This window comes from Petaurus breviceps, unplaced genomic scaffold (assembly GCF_028583685.1).
Source record: "Petaurus breviceps papuanus isolate PSGF00001 unplaced genomic scaffold, PetGlider_PUasm1.0 90574, whole genome shotgun sequence".
Classification (NCBI taxonomy): Eukaryota; Metazoa; Chordata; class Mammalia; order Diprotodontia; family Petauridae; genus Petaurus; species Petaurus breviceps.
Genome location: NW_027187277.1, coordinates 4,220,396 through 4,236,335, shown reverse-complemented (window position 1 = coordinate 4,236,335; position 15,940 = coordinate 4,220,396). Strand labels below are relative to the sequence as shown.

Genomic DNA, 15,940 nt, shown 5'->3' with positions numbered 1-15,940 from the left:
TACACAGATGAAACAGTTTGTAGCAATATCTAGGCATCTCCTCTCCATAAATAAAGTAGTGGTGAAAGGGGGAGGAAGAGAAGGAGGAGGAGAAACTTTGTACTTAAAAGGGACCTTTCTATTTGGTGAAGGTACAGGGAGCATTGGATTTGAAATCAGAAGTTCTGAGCCAGAAGTCATTGGCACAGTATCTGGTGCATAGGAGGCACTTCATAACTGCCGACTATGTCCTACTGCTATCCCCCTCTTAATTAGCTAGTGTAACTTTGGGCAATTCACTAAACCTAATTGTGTCTGTTTAATTATATATAAAAATAAGGGTAATAATAGTGGCAAGTGACAATTGCCTCTTTTCAAGGAGGGCAAAGATGGGGAGGGAAGCACTTCATGAAATAAATGTGTTATACACCTGCCAATTTACCTGCCCCTGCACTTCTCTCTACAAGAAAAGCACATGTCCCCAAACTGGGCACAACCATTACAATTCTGTTTCCCTTCTTATAAACTCAGGTCACTCTTGAGGTAGCCTGAGAGCCTGGATGAGCCACCAAAAATATGTGGACAAGTCACTTGAGCTCTGTGTACCTCACTTTCCTCCTGTGTTCAAAATGGGATTCCTGCTATGTGGACTGCCTACATCTGGAAGGGCCATTGTGAGGGAAAAGTACTTTACACACTTAAAAGTGTCAGAGAAACGTGAGCAATCCCCTTCTATTAAAAATATTATCAAGGGGCAGCTAGGTGGCACAGTGAACAGAACTCCAGCCCTGGAATCAGAAGGACCTGAGTTCAAATTTAGCCTCAGACACTTAACACTTACTAGCTATGTGACCTTGGGCAAATCACTTCACTCCAATTGCCCTGCCTTCCCCCCCTCCAAAAAAAAAGCAAAAAAAAATATCATCAAGAAAAGAAGGGTTGGGGCCCCTCTCTCCAACTCAGTCTTGCAGCATGGACAGCGCCCCCCTTCTGAGGGGGCGTATGGAATACCTCTCTCGCTCTTCTCTCTCCTGCTTTTCTTGTTCTTCTTGCTCTTTTTGCAGACGAACCTGCCTCCTCTTCTCTGCCAGGATTTTGGCAGCTTCTTCTGCATCGGTTGTTCCTGCAGTGAGTTTTCCTGATGGTGCATGAAAGGGTTAGAAAATTAAAGAGTACAGGAGCAGGTAAATTGACAGAATAACCCCAATGACCCACACCAGCACAATATTCAAGACACTCCTCTAACAACATACAGATGCGCTGAGAAATGAGCTCTACAACCCTGGCAGCATTTCACTGGGGAAGACAGGGAAGAGGCAACTAGGAGATACAGGCAGTGTATGAGGGTGTGTTGGACTTAGAATCTTAAGAGTCTCCCTGAAGCGGGGAGCTAGGTGGCATAGTGTATAGAGCACTGGAGTCAAGAGGACCTGAGTTCAAATCTGACTTTAGACACTTGACATTTACAAGCCATGTGACACTGGGCAAGTCATTTAACCCCATTGCCTCACTCCCCCCCCCCCTCCAAAAAAAAAGTCTTCCTAGTTTGAATCTTGACTCAGACATTTGCTAACTGTGCATGACTCTGGATAGAGTTACTTAGACTTCTCTCAGCCCTTCCCCCACCCCTACTCATTTGTAAAATAGGAATAATAGCACCTACCTTATCAGAATCAAGTGAGATAACATCTAAAGCATTTTTTAAACCTTAAAGCTCTATATAAATGCTAGCTAATATTAATAGTGAGAGCAGCTAGGTGATGGATGAATAGTGGATAGTGGATAGAATGCCCCTGGACCTAGAGTCAGAAAGACTCATCATCTTCTTAAGTTCAATCTGAGAGGAGGCTAAGTGACGCAGTGAATAAAGCACAGGCCCTGGAGTCAGGAGGACCTGAGTTCAAATCTGGCCTCAGACACTTGACACAAAAACTAGTCATGTGATCTTGGGCAAGTTACAACCCCAAGTACTCTCCAAAAAGCAAAAAAAAAAAAAAATTAAAAAACTTAAGTTCACATCTGGCCTCAGATGCTTACTAGCCAGGTGACCCTAGATAAGTCACTTAACTCTGCTTCAGTTTACTCATCTGCAAAATGAGCTGGAGAAGGAAATGGCAACCATTCTTCTATCTTCGCCAAGAAAACCACAAATGGGGTCACAAAGAGTCAGATACAACTAATCAACACAAGAACAATTATTAATATTATTATTTGTAAAGAACAGGCCTCAAAAGCAATTCCTCCTTGCCTTCTTATTTAAGGAACAAAGGTTGAGGATTAAGGTGAAACTTTTTTTTTCTTTTGCTGAGAACTACAAATTGGCCATGTCTAGCCTATCTTGCTCAGCACATCTAAGAACCTCTCCAAAGTCATTAGCAGAGTCAGTCTTTTGTCTCTGGCTCTGGCCATTCCCCTTGGGGAGATGAGTAAGAGAATGCAGTAGAGAAACTAAATGATTTGAAAAATGATATTAGAAAAGTCATTCATCCCTAAGAGACACCTCCTCCTCCCCACAGCAGAAACCAATGCTTTCCTCAATCAAGCAAGCTGATTATATGGTCAATTAGAGACCGACCTCTCCTCCCACCTCCAACCCTACCCTCCAAGACCAAATACTTTATTAAGGAGGCTTACCTTCACTAACTTCAGTCTTTCCTGACCCAGGGCTGTGTTTCTCTGTGAGGTGCTTCTCACCTATCTGATCTCCATGAGCTCCATGTGCTTTCTGACTCAAAGCTCCTTCTTTCTCCTTGTTTGCTTTCTCTTTGTCCGCCTTCTTTTTTGGAGTTTCTTGGTTGGGAGAATGGGGGCTTCGGTATTTGATGGGTGATCCTTGGTATGGTTTGGTATTCTTTGGAGATTGTGGGTATGTTTTCGAAGGTGTTCTACAAAACAAAAACAAAGAAGTGAATTCCTGGGTCTCAGTAGCCAGATTGTGCTCTTTCTGTCTCTCCCCAAACCCTTCAAACCTCAATATACTTGTAAGAAAAGAATTTGAAGTTCAAATGGGCATTTTAAAGACAAAACTTGAATTTCTAACATAAGCTTTAAAATGAAGAAAAATGTTCAGGAAAAGATACTGGCATCTTTTGGGAATCAGAATGACACAGATGGAAAGGACACTGTAATCAGGACCTGGGTTACAATCTCACCTCTGAGGCCCTAAGACCATGGACAAGTGGCTGATCTGGCTTGAATTTATATGCACCTTTTTCTGGTTCCATAAAATGCCTTAACCTGTGTGGTGAGGTGGGTGTGTATCAAATGGCGATTCCAGGGACACATTGTGTTATAATGGAAAAGGTGCTAGCATAGGAATCAGAAGAGCTGAGAGTTTCAAATACAGGATTTTGCCATTACTACTTGTGTAATCTTAGGCAAATCAGTTACCTCTTTGGGTCACAGTTTCCTCATCTGTAAAATGATATTGGGGGTGGTGGTGGATGAGATGGGCTATGGAGTCCCTTTCAATTCAAAATCCATGGGCCTATGATCCTTTGATTCTTTTCCCTAAACCCTAGAAGAATCTGGCCCAATTACATGATTAAAGATAATAGAGTGTAGTGATATGAACACTATATTTAGAATCAAAAGACTCAAGCTCTCATTGAAACTTTGTTATTTACTAAGTGTATGCAATGATTTCTTTGAGACTCAGCTTCCTCATCTGTCAAGGGAAAGGATGAACTAGATAATTTCTATGGTCTATTCTAGCAACAAGGCCTTTGCTCCCATGAGTATTTATCATAAATTTTATTGCTACTTTTTGTTCTTACATACCTTCAATTTCCCCCTGCATCTCTCCTTCCTCTCCTTTTCCAAGAGAGTTGTCCCATTTACCAAGAATTTGTGTTTATACTTTTCAATTATGTTCATGTCCATTATATCATTTGCTTCTCAAAACAAAATCTTACAAGGAAGGTGGGGCAGTTAGTATTCCCATTTTATAGATAAGGAAAATGAGGACCAGAAAGGTCTTGTTCGGCTTGTTCGAAGATCCAGTTAATTACAGAGAAAGGTCTAGATCAGGGGTGGGGAATCTACAGCCTTGAGGCCACATGTGGCCCTCTAGGTATTCCAGTATGGCCCTTCACCTCGAGGTTGCAGATTCTCCACTCTGATCTAGAATCTGAGGCTCTCGACTGTCAATGTTTTTCCATATTGCCACATTCTCCTCTCTCCACCCCTAATAAATAAATGCAAATTTAAAGGATAACTAAGTAAATGAATGGTTGCATGAACGAATAAATAAATGAGTATAGCATCTATATATGATGAAAACTATAAGGAAGGAATAGGAAGAGGAGGTAATAAGCATTTATTAAGCACCTAATATGTGTCAGGCTCTTTGCTAAGTATTTTACAAATATTATTGAATTTGAACCACACAAGTATACCTTGGGAAGTAGGTGCTATTATTATCCCCGTTTTACAGTTGAGGAACTTAAGGCAGGCAGAAGTTAAGTGACTTGCCCAGAGTCAAACAGTGTCTGAGATCAGATTTGAACTTGGGTCTTCCTGACTCCAAGTCCAGCTTTCTATCCACTGTAGCACATACATTGTCAAGACCATGAATTAAGGTGAAAGGGAAAGTATGGTCTCGTGCTCTTGGAACATTAAGTTACCAGCACGAAGAACTACAAATGACTTTTTTTTTTCTCTATGGTTTTGAAAGTCAAGAAGCTTTAAGCCTTTTCTTGAAGCTGTCTGACATTAGTTACTGTTACCATTGGACAATGACTAGACAAGAGATTAATCAAGAGTATGAATCAGGACAGGTCTTCCCAGAGTTGTTTTAAACACATCTTTCACATTTCTCATGAGGCTGGAAGATGAAATAGGATTTTATCTCTTTCTACATACCCTACCCTCATAATATATACTTTTTTGATTTGAGATGGAGAAGAAAAAAAGCACTGCTATGATACTGGGGATAGAACAAAGAGCCTGGAAGTTAGGAAGACTTATCTTCCTTCCTGAGTTCAAATCTGACCTCAAATACGTATTGGCTATGTGATCCTGGTCAAGTCATGTAGCCCAGTTTGCCTCAGTTTCTTCATATGTAAAATGAGCTAAAGAGAGAAATGGCAAACCATTCTAGTATCTTTGCCAAGAAAACCCCAAATGGGATCAGAAAGAATCAGACATGACTGAACAACAACTGAAAGCACCAGGAAGGTCAGGTACAACACGTTAATTCAGATAGTGAAGCAAGCAGGCTGGAAAGAATATCCTTGGGTTGCTGTCTGGAGGGCATCTTTATGTGGGTGTATAATTGGGAAGGAACAGGAGATACTGCCACTCTCCTTTTATGTGCGTAATCACTCTTTTTCCCCCAAGATAAATTTCTGATAAAGAGTATTATATTAAATCCAATTTTGGGTGATAGTGGAGAAGACAACATTCAATTATCTGCAGTGGCAAACTCAGGAATTCTTATAGATATTATTATAAATGCTAGAGCGGGACAAGGGCATGACAGTCTGGAAGGCTAGCACAAAGGAATACCATTATGATCTCCAGTCACCTAGAGAATGTGTTAAAGGAGTTCTTGACCTGTGGTCTGCGACTTTAAAAAAATTATATATGTAATATAATATAAAATATTATATAGAATATATATGTATATATACACATATTATATGTATAACTGTATTTCCATATAATTGATTTCCTTGGTGATTCTATGTATTTAATTTAATGCCTCTAAAAAAATTGTTTTTCTGAGAAGGGAAGCATAGGCTTCATCTGACTGTTGAAGGAGTTCATTACTCAAAAAAAGCTTAAGAATCCCTAATCTTAAAGGAACCCATCATGATTCAGCAGCTCTGAATGAGTCACAGATGGCTCCCCTAGCCCATTCCTTCCATGATACAAAACACATCTAGACTCTGGAGGTGACTTCAGCTTTCTTTTTATCTCTTGTGGGATCTCTGTTTCATTTTCAATGTACTAAAAGGCAAGATTCAACCAGATTCCTAAATAAAAACATTAAAGTCAGCCATGAGGGATATCTGGGAAAGCTTATATAAGAAAAATGAACTGACTTTTTGTTTGCCTTTCTTTTAAAAAGCATTGGACTATTTCACATGGAGAGTTGTAAGGTCCTATAAAGGCTCAGAGACAAAGGGAGAGCTGATAGAACTATCTATGGATATGTGTTATGGGATATGGGTTATAGATAGGTAACTGATCCCTGGTTTGAAGTACATTTCTGAAACTTTATCTGAAACCTGGATGGTATCTGACAAAAGACATACAATCAAGATTGACTGCTTTATGAAGAAATATTCTTAAGAAGCTCAGTGTCCAAAGAGCAGCTTCTTGATATTATAGGCAGGAAAGAGAACTTATAAGTTTTTAAGATCAAGTGAAAACAGCATTAATTATACAAGGCTTATTTCAACTTTTCTGCTGCTACCCTATGAATGGTAGATACAAGTTTGGAACAGACCAATGGGAAATCTAGTCCAACATCTCATTTTATAGATGAGGAAACTGAGGCTCAGGGAAGTTAAGTGACTTACCCAAGGTCACACAGGTATACTTTTCAGAGCAGGGGATTTGAACTCAGGTTCTCTGATTCTGGAATCAGTCCTTTTTCTACTTTCCCAGACTGCCGGACCCTTTATTTAGGCTCTCTTTTAATCTCCTTTTTTCCCCTTCAAAAGCCTTATTGATATTTTTACTTTTACAGCAGAGTCATCTCTGGATATACCTTGTCATTTCCCCACCAAATAAACTCTCCTTCATGACAAAGAAAACCATTTAAGCAAAATGAACCGATATTGACTATATTTAGCAGTGTGGACAACATTCTGTATCCACAGTCCCCAGTCTCTCATTTCTCTTCTGGGGTCAAAGCTGGTTATTACAATTAGCTGGCATCCAATTCCTTAGCGTCTCACTGGTTTCATTCTATCTTTTTAGGCTTTTTGAGAGGAGAAATAAGCATTTATTAAACACCTACTATGTGCCAGGCACTGTGCAAATAACTTTACAAATATCATCTCATTTGATCCATTTTGTCTTCTTTGCCAATTTGAGTTTGTATTATTAGTAATTTAGAACAATCTTTTATACTGCTTTTGACGTTTTTCTGCCTCTTTCCAAAAGCACACAACTGCCCATGCTTTTAGAATCAGGCATTTCATTTTTGCAACCTTTACCATGGAGGGAGTAGCCAGCCTGCTTTATGATCCAGTTTGGCAGTTTATTTGATTATTGTCTTTCCACTAAAGCCCCAGTACTCCAAAGCTTCATTGCAACATGGCCTGAGGACCAGCTTAGCTATGTAGACAGGCTTGTTATTACCAGGTTGGCTTGAGGGTGATGAATTTGTACCCAGGCTTAAGTGAATCACCACTCCCTCAAAAAAATTTTTTTTGCTTTTTGGAGGGCAACTGAAGGTAAGTGACTTGCCCAAGGTCACACAGCTAGTTTTTGTGCTAAGTGTCTGAAGCCAGATTTGAACTTACATCCACCTGACTCCAGGGCTTGTGCTCTATTCACTGCGCCACCTAGCTGCCTCTCCCTCATAATTAATATGCAGACAATTCCCAACTTACAGGAACATATCCTTTACATATGTGTCTAGTTAGACAGAGTTAATTTTTATGAAACTTAGATGAGTTCTTCAAAACTGTCTGGAGTATCTTAGCAAGCAACCGTTTACAACCCTACAGAAGTGGAAGACTGAGTATGAAGTAGATAAATCTCCTCTTGCCACAGAAGTTGTGGACTATGGAAACAGAATGTCACTTATGGGCTGTTGTTACTGTTCAGTTGTTTCAGTTATGTCTGACTCTTTGTGAGACCATTTGGGGTTTTCTTGGCAAAGACTGGAGTGGTTTCCCATTTCCTTCTCCAGCTCATTTTACAGATGAGGAAACTGAGGCAAACAGAGTTCAGTGACTTGCCCAGGATCACACAGCTAGAAAGCATCTGAGACTTGATCTTAACTCAGGAACATGAGTCTACCTTATTCCAGGTCTGGTGCCACCTAGCTATCCCTGATTATGGTTATAGAACCTGAAAGACATGGTCGATGTGTTGCTTTGCTTTTAACTATTCCTTTTTCTTTAAATTGAAATGAGTTTTTGAAGAGTTAGGGAATATAAGGCTGTAGTTTATTGTCAAGTGACAGTTGAAAGAAAAACCACCACTGAAATATCAATAAGCATTTAAAAAATGACACGGAACAAAATGTGATTGTGGGATATGTTAAGCGCATGATTCTTGGCGAGGCAACTGCCAAGTACTCCATGAAACTGAGGGTAATAATGATAAGGTTTCCAAATTTATATAAAAAATAATAACAATGTAGCTAGCATTTATATAATGCTTTGAAGTTTGCAAACACTTTGAAACTATAATCTCATTTGATCCCTTCAACAACCGTGGGAAGCAGGTGTGACTATTAGCCTCATTTTACAGATGAGGAAACAAAGAAACAGTGGTTAAATGACTTGCTCTGGATCATGCAGCTAGAACATATCTAAGGCAGGATTAGGGCAGATTAGTCAATTTAAAAGAAAAGAGAATATTGGATCCAGGAAAACCAACCAAACAAACAACACAAGATGAATAGATTGAGCCATTTAAAATAGAAATAACACACCATCGGGATAAAGAACAGAAAATAAACAAGACAGAATCAGAGAAGTGTCAGACAAGTATGCTTCAAGAGAGCTGGCATAATAAAACATTGATAAAGGAGAGAGGGGGAGCTGAGATGAGTGGAGATGGAACTTAGGGCCATCAATTTTCCTTTCTAGTAGCAGTTAAAACACTAAATGTTCTACTTAACATATGGATTGATTGACCACAAGAAACATTTAAAGAGGTAGAAAGACCAATGCCACGATTAAATGAGCATTCAGATGCATAGAAAAGACATGAATAGATTTAGAAAAAATACACTTGCTACCATAATAATCTTAAAATGTGGAATAGTAGAAAAAGCTGAAATTTAAGAGTCAGAAGACCAAGGATTCCTTTACTTCTTGCTGTGCTGAAATTGTATCTTGTTCTGGTCCCCCCCGAATGTACTCCCCCTCCCCAGCATAGTTAGTATAGTAAGTTTAAAGTAGCTAATATAAAGTTACAGTAGTATGAAGTAAGCTTGCAAGGGGGAACCCTAGAAGTCATTTACAAACTGTCCCATAAATTAAGGCAGCCTAAGTTACCTACAAATGGTCTCATAAATTAGAGGAGCATAGGAGCCACTGGCAACAGCCTCATAAATTAACTAAAGCCACATCCTGAGACTATGTGCTAAATTAGGGGAAGTCATCTAGGCCTTAATGTAACAGTCCCTTGGTCCCGTTATCTATCTGGATAGATAGATTTGGACTGTAAGGTTCACATAAACTCCAAATACATTCAGTAAGACCAGCAAAACACCAGCAAAGGATTACATTACTGAACTAACCCTAAGGTGTGGCTGGTGTGAATCATTTGAGATGATGTGGATTTGTTAATAAATTAATCCTAAAGTGGTATGGATAAAAATCCATTCCCTACCACCAAAACCCTATAAAAATGGGACTCCAAATTTTCCCCCCAGCACTCCTTCACCTGCTATGACAGGTCCATGCTGCCTGAGTACTCCCAACTCCAATCCCTAGCTAAGAGATTCTCTGGGCCTCTCCCCTTCATCATTCTTTTCCCCAAAGCTACCTCCACCTCACCCCACCCCCAGTTTGCCTCTGTAATTTCTGTGTCTTATTAAATGATTGAAGCATTACATCCCACTCACAGCCAACACGGTCTTTCCTGGTGAGTATCCAAAGAACAGGGTGTTTCTATCATCTCCACCCCCTTATGGTCCCATCCCTTTAGTCATAAACTGGGAGCACCAAGGGGGATCCTGCTGACAGCTGCCCCTACTGTGAACAACCATGGTACATCCCTTCCTAAGAGACCCCCCCCCTTATCTGGGTCTCAATAAATCAATTAATGATTCTGTAAATTAAGTAACCACTTGCTCTGGCATGTATTAGTTGTGTGACCTTGGGCAAGTCATTTGAAACTTTTCTAAACTGTCATTTTCTCAACCGTAAAATGGAGATGATAATGCTTGTAACTACCTCATAAGCTCACTACAAGAAAGAGTCAGGAAGTAATCAAATAAAGCACTCTAAACAATGTGACCTGCTTTAAGAATTTAGAAACATGGAATTTTAGCGAGCCGATTAATAACATACAAAGATGCAGTTTACAAAATGGCAGGATGTATAAAACGAGGAATGCTCAAGCCAAATTTTAAAGTAGAAACTAATTAACCAGCAGTGAGCTAAAGTGACTAAGGTTGTTACCTGAACACACTTAAACAAAAACTTCAATGTTCCTTTAATTTTTTTCCCCACTAGGGACTAATATTTTAGCCAGAGAGGACCTTGGGCTTTTGTTGTTGTTCAGTTGTTTCAGTCTCTGACGCTTAGTGACTGGTGACCCCTTTGGGTGTTTTCGTGGCAAAGATACTGGAATGGTCTGCCATTTCCTTCTCCAGCTCATTTTATAAATGTGGAAATTGAGGCAAACACGGTAAAATGCCTTGCTCAGGGTCACACCATTAGTAAGTGAGGTCACATTTGAACTCAGGTCTTCCTGACTCTGGGCCTGGTGCTCTATCCACTGCACTACCTAGCTGCTCAAACCTTATGGTTACATCATCCCAAAGTCTTCCATGCTCAATGGATCATTGGTGTTGGTTGGTCACATTTGTCACAGCTATTTGTTAAGAGGCACAGAGAAAAGAATGTAATGGATTTCACCATAAAGGAAGGAAATAAGACAGAAAGGATAGTGGAAGAGGAGCAATGGATAAGCATCCTAATGGAATACAACTAAGGGAATTAAAAAAACCCACACATTTGAATGGCATCCCAGGAACAGATCAGTTAAACCTTGTAAATAAGAATCTTACTTTTATTGGCTGGTAAACATCTTTTACTAGTTCATTTTCTACACCAACCATGAAATAAATATATTTTAATCAGACTTCTTCTTCTCTTCACTCTGTCTCCTTGGTTATTACTCTCAGTGAAAGTGGACACTTAACCATAACCATCCCCTTCCCTCCATTCTCACAGCTCCCAGAGGGTCTAGTTTGTTCATATCACCTCATCTGGACCAGTAGAGCAGCCTTCTAAGCGGCCTGCCTGTCTCATGTTTCTCCTCCATTCAGCTGCCAAAGTAATTTACTACAACATAAGTTTGATCACGTCACACATCACCCTACTCCCATCACTTGCCCAATGAACTCCACTGGTTCCCTATTATTTCCAGGATCCAATAAAAAAAAAGTCAATTTTACATTTGGAGACCCCTCTCTGACCTTCCCTCTTCCTGCCTTTATTATACTTCACCCCCCTCTCCATGTGTACTCTACAATCCAGTTACACTGAGCTACTTTGCTTGTTCTCATCCATAACATTTTGTCTCTCAATTCCATGCATTTTCACTATGCCTAGGATGCTCTCCCTCTTCACATCCACTTCTTAGCTTCCTTGGCTTTAAGACTCAGATCAAAGATTACATTTTTTTTTGCCTTTTTTGGAGGGCAATTGGGGTTAAGTGACTTGCCCAAGGTCACACGGCTAGTTTTTGTGTTAAGTGTCTGAGGCCAGATTTGAACTCAGGTCCTCCTGATTCCAGGGCCAGTGCTCTATTCACTGCATCCCCTAGCCACCCCAAAGATCACCTTTCTGCTGGAGGTCTTTCCTGATACTTCCCAACCACGAGTGACTTACAGACTGCCTTCCATTTACACTGATTATGTCTTGTATGTATGTAGCTATTTGTATATTGCCTAGCTCTAGCACATCAGACTGTGAACTCCTTGAGAGCAGAGATTGGTTTTTGTCTCTCTTTTCATCCTTAGAGCTTAGCACATAGTAGGTACTTAATCAAAGCTTACTGACTCACCACCTAGAATAAAACCTTTCCCACCAATTTGGTTTTTTTTTTTAAATAAGGATGCATTAGAAAAGGGAAAACATTTTTACTTAGATATTGCAGGAGAGGTATGTCTCTTGGTTGCTGGAGAATCAGACCTTCTTAATGGAGATCCAAGACCAGTTGTGGAAACAGCTGCTGGAGGTCGCTTTTCTTTCTTCACTTTCTCAGTCTACACAGGAAGTAAAAAACATGAAAATCGAAGTACTATGAGATGTCTCATTTTAGCTACATTTTCAATATTGTAACTACAATACTTCTAAAGTTTACTTTCAAAAAGATCATTTCACAAGCCTCATAGGTTTCCAAATTGTAAGCAACAACTGAATTTAGCCCACTGTACAATGATGGCACAATGCTCCAAAACAGGAAAAATAAAATAACTGTTTTATATAAAACTTCAAAGCAATTCATTCCCTATAGGGACCTTGCAAATTTAAGAATATTGTAGTCCATTCTCAGTCTAGAGGACACAAGGTAAGGTAGTGAGTAGTAGTGGGAAAGGAACATTGGATTTGAATCTTCATGTTTGGGTTCATAGTTCGTAGGCCTTAGTTCAAGTCCCATTTGTTAGTCATGTAACCTAAGCCCAACCATGGTTTTCTCATGATCGTGGTATTTAGAGCTGAAGGGGGCAAAGGGGCAGGGTTTGTGCATTTCTATCAACCCTCTCTTTTAACAGATAAGGAAACCAAGCCACTGACTAGCCGAAAGTCACATGGCTAGTTAGTAATAAGGCTGGGAGTTGAAACTAGGTCTTCTGATTCCAAAATTGGTATTCTTATTCACTGTCATAAGCTGCCTTTCCATACTATAACTGTAAAATAATACATATTCATAGCTAAATCATATTTCTGATCATATAATCGTATTCTTCCCTCACAAAGAGAATTCTAAATTGAGAGGAGACACTTATTTAGTCATCCAAAACTTTTCTAGCTCTCAATGGAAAGATTTCTCCATCCCCTGGCAGAGGAGATCAAAGGCCTAACTCAAGTGCCAATTCAGTATCAAAGCACCACTTTCAGGAACACTGATAGTAGACAGAGTGCAAAGATATAAAAAGTCATCAGGACAAAATTATGGTTGGATGAAAATGCTGAGAATGTAACCTTCAAGAAAGTCAGTCATAAATTCTTTCATAAAATACATAATAGAATGATAGGAGAGTGTTACACTTCCCTTGCTCCATAATTACCCACTCCTTAGCCCTTAAAAACAGCCCACACCCTTTCCAAAGACAGCTATATCTACCAAGTGCCTCCATATCTACTCAGTCCCTCACCAACACAGTTCCCCATCAATCTATCTTCTTCCTTTTTCTCATACACTCAACACATACACCTACCCCCACCCACCACCATCAATCTCCACTCCCCCCCCACTGCCAACATCAGATTTCTGTACAAATCTACACAAAAGGAATCTAGAAATTTCATTTCTAGTCGGAGAAACTAATGAAGGCATAGAAGGTGTGCTTGGGTAGCGCAGTGAGTAAAGTGCCGGCCCGGAGTCAGGAGAACCCGAGTTTGGTTCTGGCCTCAGACACTTAACACCGACACAAAAAAACTAGCCGTGTAACCTTGGGCAAGTTACTTAACCCCAATTGCCCTCCAAAAGGCAAAAATAAAAAATAAAGAAGGTATAGAAGCCTAGGACAATGAGAAAGAATACTGGGCTAGGACTATGGTTCAATGCCTCTGCTACTTGCTAGCTATATGACTTTGGTAAAATCACATAACCTCTATGGGCCTCAGCTTCCTCATTTGTAAAATGAGGGAACTGGACTAGGTGCTATTTTTTTTAAGGCTTTGTCAGTATAATTGTGATGTTAAGTTTTGTAAGTTTTTTTGTGTTTTTTCCCCACTTACATTGTTGCAATATTGTGTATATTGTTTTCCTGATTCTGTTTATTTCATTCCATTTACATCTCCTAAATTTTCCCCTGTATCCCTCCCCTCTCCCAAAGAGCCATTCGTTATAATTAAGAAATTTTTGTAAAAATAAAGAGGGAAAAAAATAATCAAAGATGATCAGCACATTGAAAAAAAATCTGTCTACATATACAATGTTCCATATGTGTGAATCCCCTGACCCCAGCAAAGGAGTTATGGAAGGTGTTTTCTGATATGTATTATTTGGGGCCAAACTTATTCTTTGTAATTTTGTAACATTCATTTCAACCTCAGTGTAGTCCTTGTTCTTTCTATTTACATTTTGTTGTTGTCATTTGTATATGTATTGTATGTGTGCATATATACATGTGTATACATACACACATACACATGTGTACAAACATATAGGAATAGCTAGGTGACACAGTGGATAGAGTGTCTTTAGGAGAATACAATCTCAGACACTTACTAGCTGTGTGATCCTAGGCAACTCATGTAACCCTGTTTGCCTTAGTTCCTTATCTGTAAAATAAGCTGGAGAAAGACATTTCCTTCTTCCAAACCACTTCCATTAACTTTGTCAAGAAAACCCCATAATGAAGTCAGACAAGAATGAAAAAACAAACGAACAACACCACATATGTATATGTATATACCCACATATACACATGTGTACACACATACACATATATGCATAAATATATCCATGTATGTATCTAATATCACTTTTCCAACTCTCACATTCCACCTGTATGGGTCACTACTAAGTTGAGGAGTAGAATTAGGGACTAGCCCTATGAAACTCCCAGATAAAGAAACTGCCCCTTTCCCAGTGCTGGTTGGCACCTTCCCTTCAACTGAAGAGTTGCCTAGAGCACTGAGAAATTAAGTTACTTTCCCAGGATTTCATAGACCTGTCACGGGCACTATCATTAGGGGTAGGACTTGAATCCAAGTCTTCTTGACTTTGTCCAACATACCATGATTGGTGCTAACCTGAAAATAACTGTGATTTTGAAAAATGACTGTTTTCAAAGTTATGATAAAAGAATCTCCATTACATTGGGAGAACAATAAATAGAAAATAAATGCTATCAGACAGGAAAAAGAAAACAACTATTTTCTAATTCAGGAGCAAATTCACTCCCCTCAGAGACCCTGCAAATGAACAATAAAAGATTATTATGATGCAGGGAACTGAAACAGAATGAAATGTGGGCAATACTGCATCAGAACATAGATGTCATTAAAAAACATGAGACAAAGGAAAGCAGGATGACAAACATGGGCCAAAAGAAATGTCCTGAAAGATTAGGAGAGTGCCACATCTTACCTATCAGATTGGCTAACATGACAAAACAGGAAAATGATGAATGTTGGAGACGTGGGAAAACTGAAACACTAATGCATTACTGGTGGAGTTGTGAACTGATCCAACCATTCTGGAGAGCAATTTGGAATTATGCCAAATAAAACTGTGCAGATCCAGAAATACTAGTGGTATTCTAGGTATGTATCTCAAAGAGATCATAAAAATAGGAAAAAGACCTACATAAATATGCACAAAAATATTTATAGCACCCCTTTTTGTGGTAGCCAAGAATTGGAAATTTAGGGGATACCCATCAATTGGGGAATGGCTGAACAAGTTGTAGTATATCAATGTAATGGAATACTATTATTCCATAAGAAATGATGAGCAGGTGGACTTCAGAAAAACCTGGAAATACTTGCATGAACTGATGCTGACTGAAGTGAGAAGAACCAAGAAAACATTGTACACAGTAACAGCAACATTGTATGATGACCAACAGACAGACTTAGCTCTTCTTAGCAAAGCAAGAACTAAGATAATTCCAAAAGACTCATGATGGAAAATGCTATCCACATCCAGTTAAAGAACTCTGGAGTCTGAATGCAGATTGAAGCAGACTATCTTTCTCTCTTTTTTCTTTCTCATGGGTTTTCCCTTTGGTTCTGATTCTTCTTTACAACATAACTAATGTGGAAATAAGTTTAATATGATTGTACATGTATGGCTTATATCAGATTGCACACCATCTTGGAGAGGGAGAGGGGAAGGAGGGGGAGAAAGTTTAAAACTC

General features: G+C 39.3%; 1 protein-coding gene across 15 annotated transcripts in view; it reads right to left on the bottom strand.

The window, feature by feature from the left end:
* The window catches only part of MAP7D2 (MAP7 domain containing 2), a 194,030-nt gene that overhangs the window by 18,654 nt on the left and 159,436 nt on the right, over window positions 1-15,940 (bottom strand). For 14 of the 15 annotated variants that reach the window (XM_069063446.1, XM_069063438.1, XM_069063444.1 and 11 more), the window contains 3 exons: window positions 11,991-12,112; window positions 2,614-2,864; window positions 991-1,117 (listed from right to left, as the gene is read on the bottom strand). In XM_069063446.1, coding sequence (XP_068919547.1) covers window positions 991-1,117; window positions 2,614-2,864; window positions 11,991-12,112 — 500 coding nt within the window. The remainder of the gene's footprint in view (window positions 1-990; window positions 1,118-2,613; window positions 2,865-11,990; window positions 12,113-15,940) is intronic. The other variant, XM_069063439.1, reaches the window with a different exon arrangement.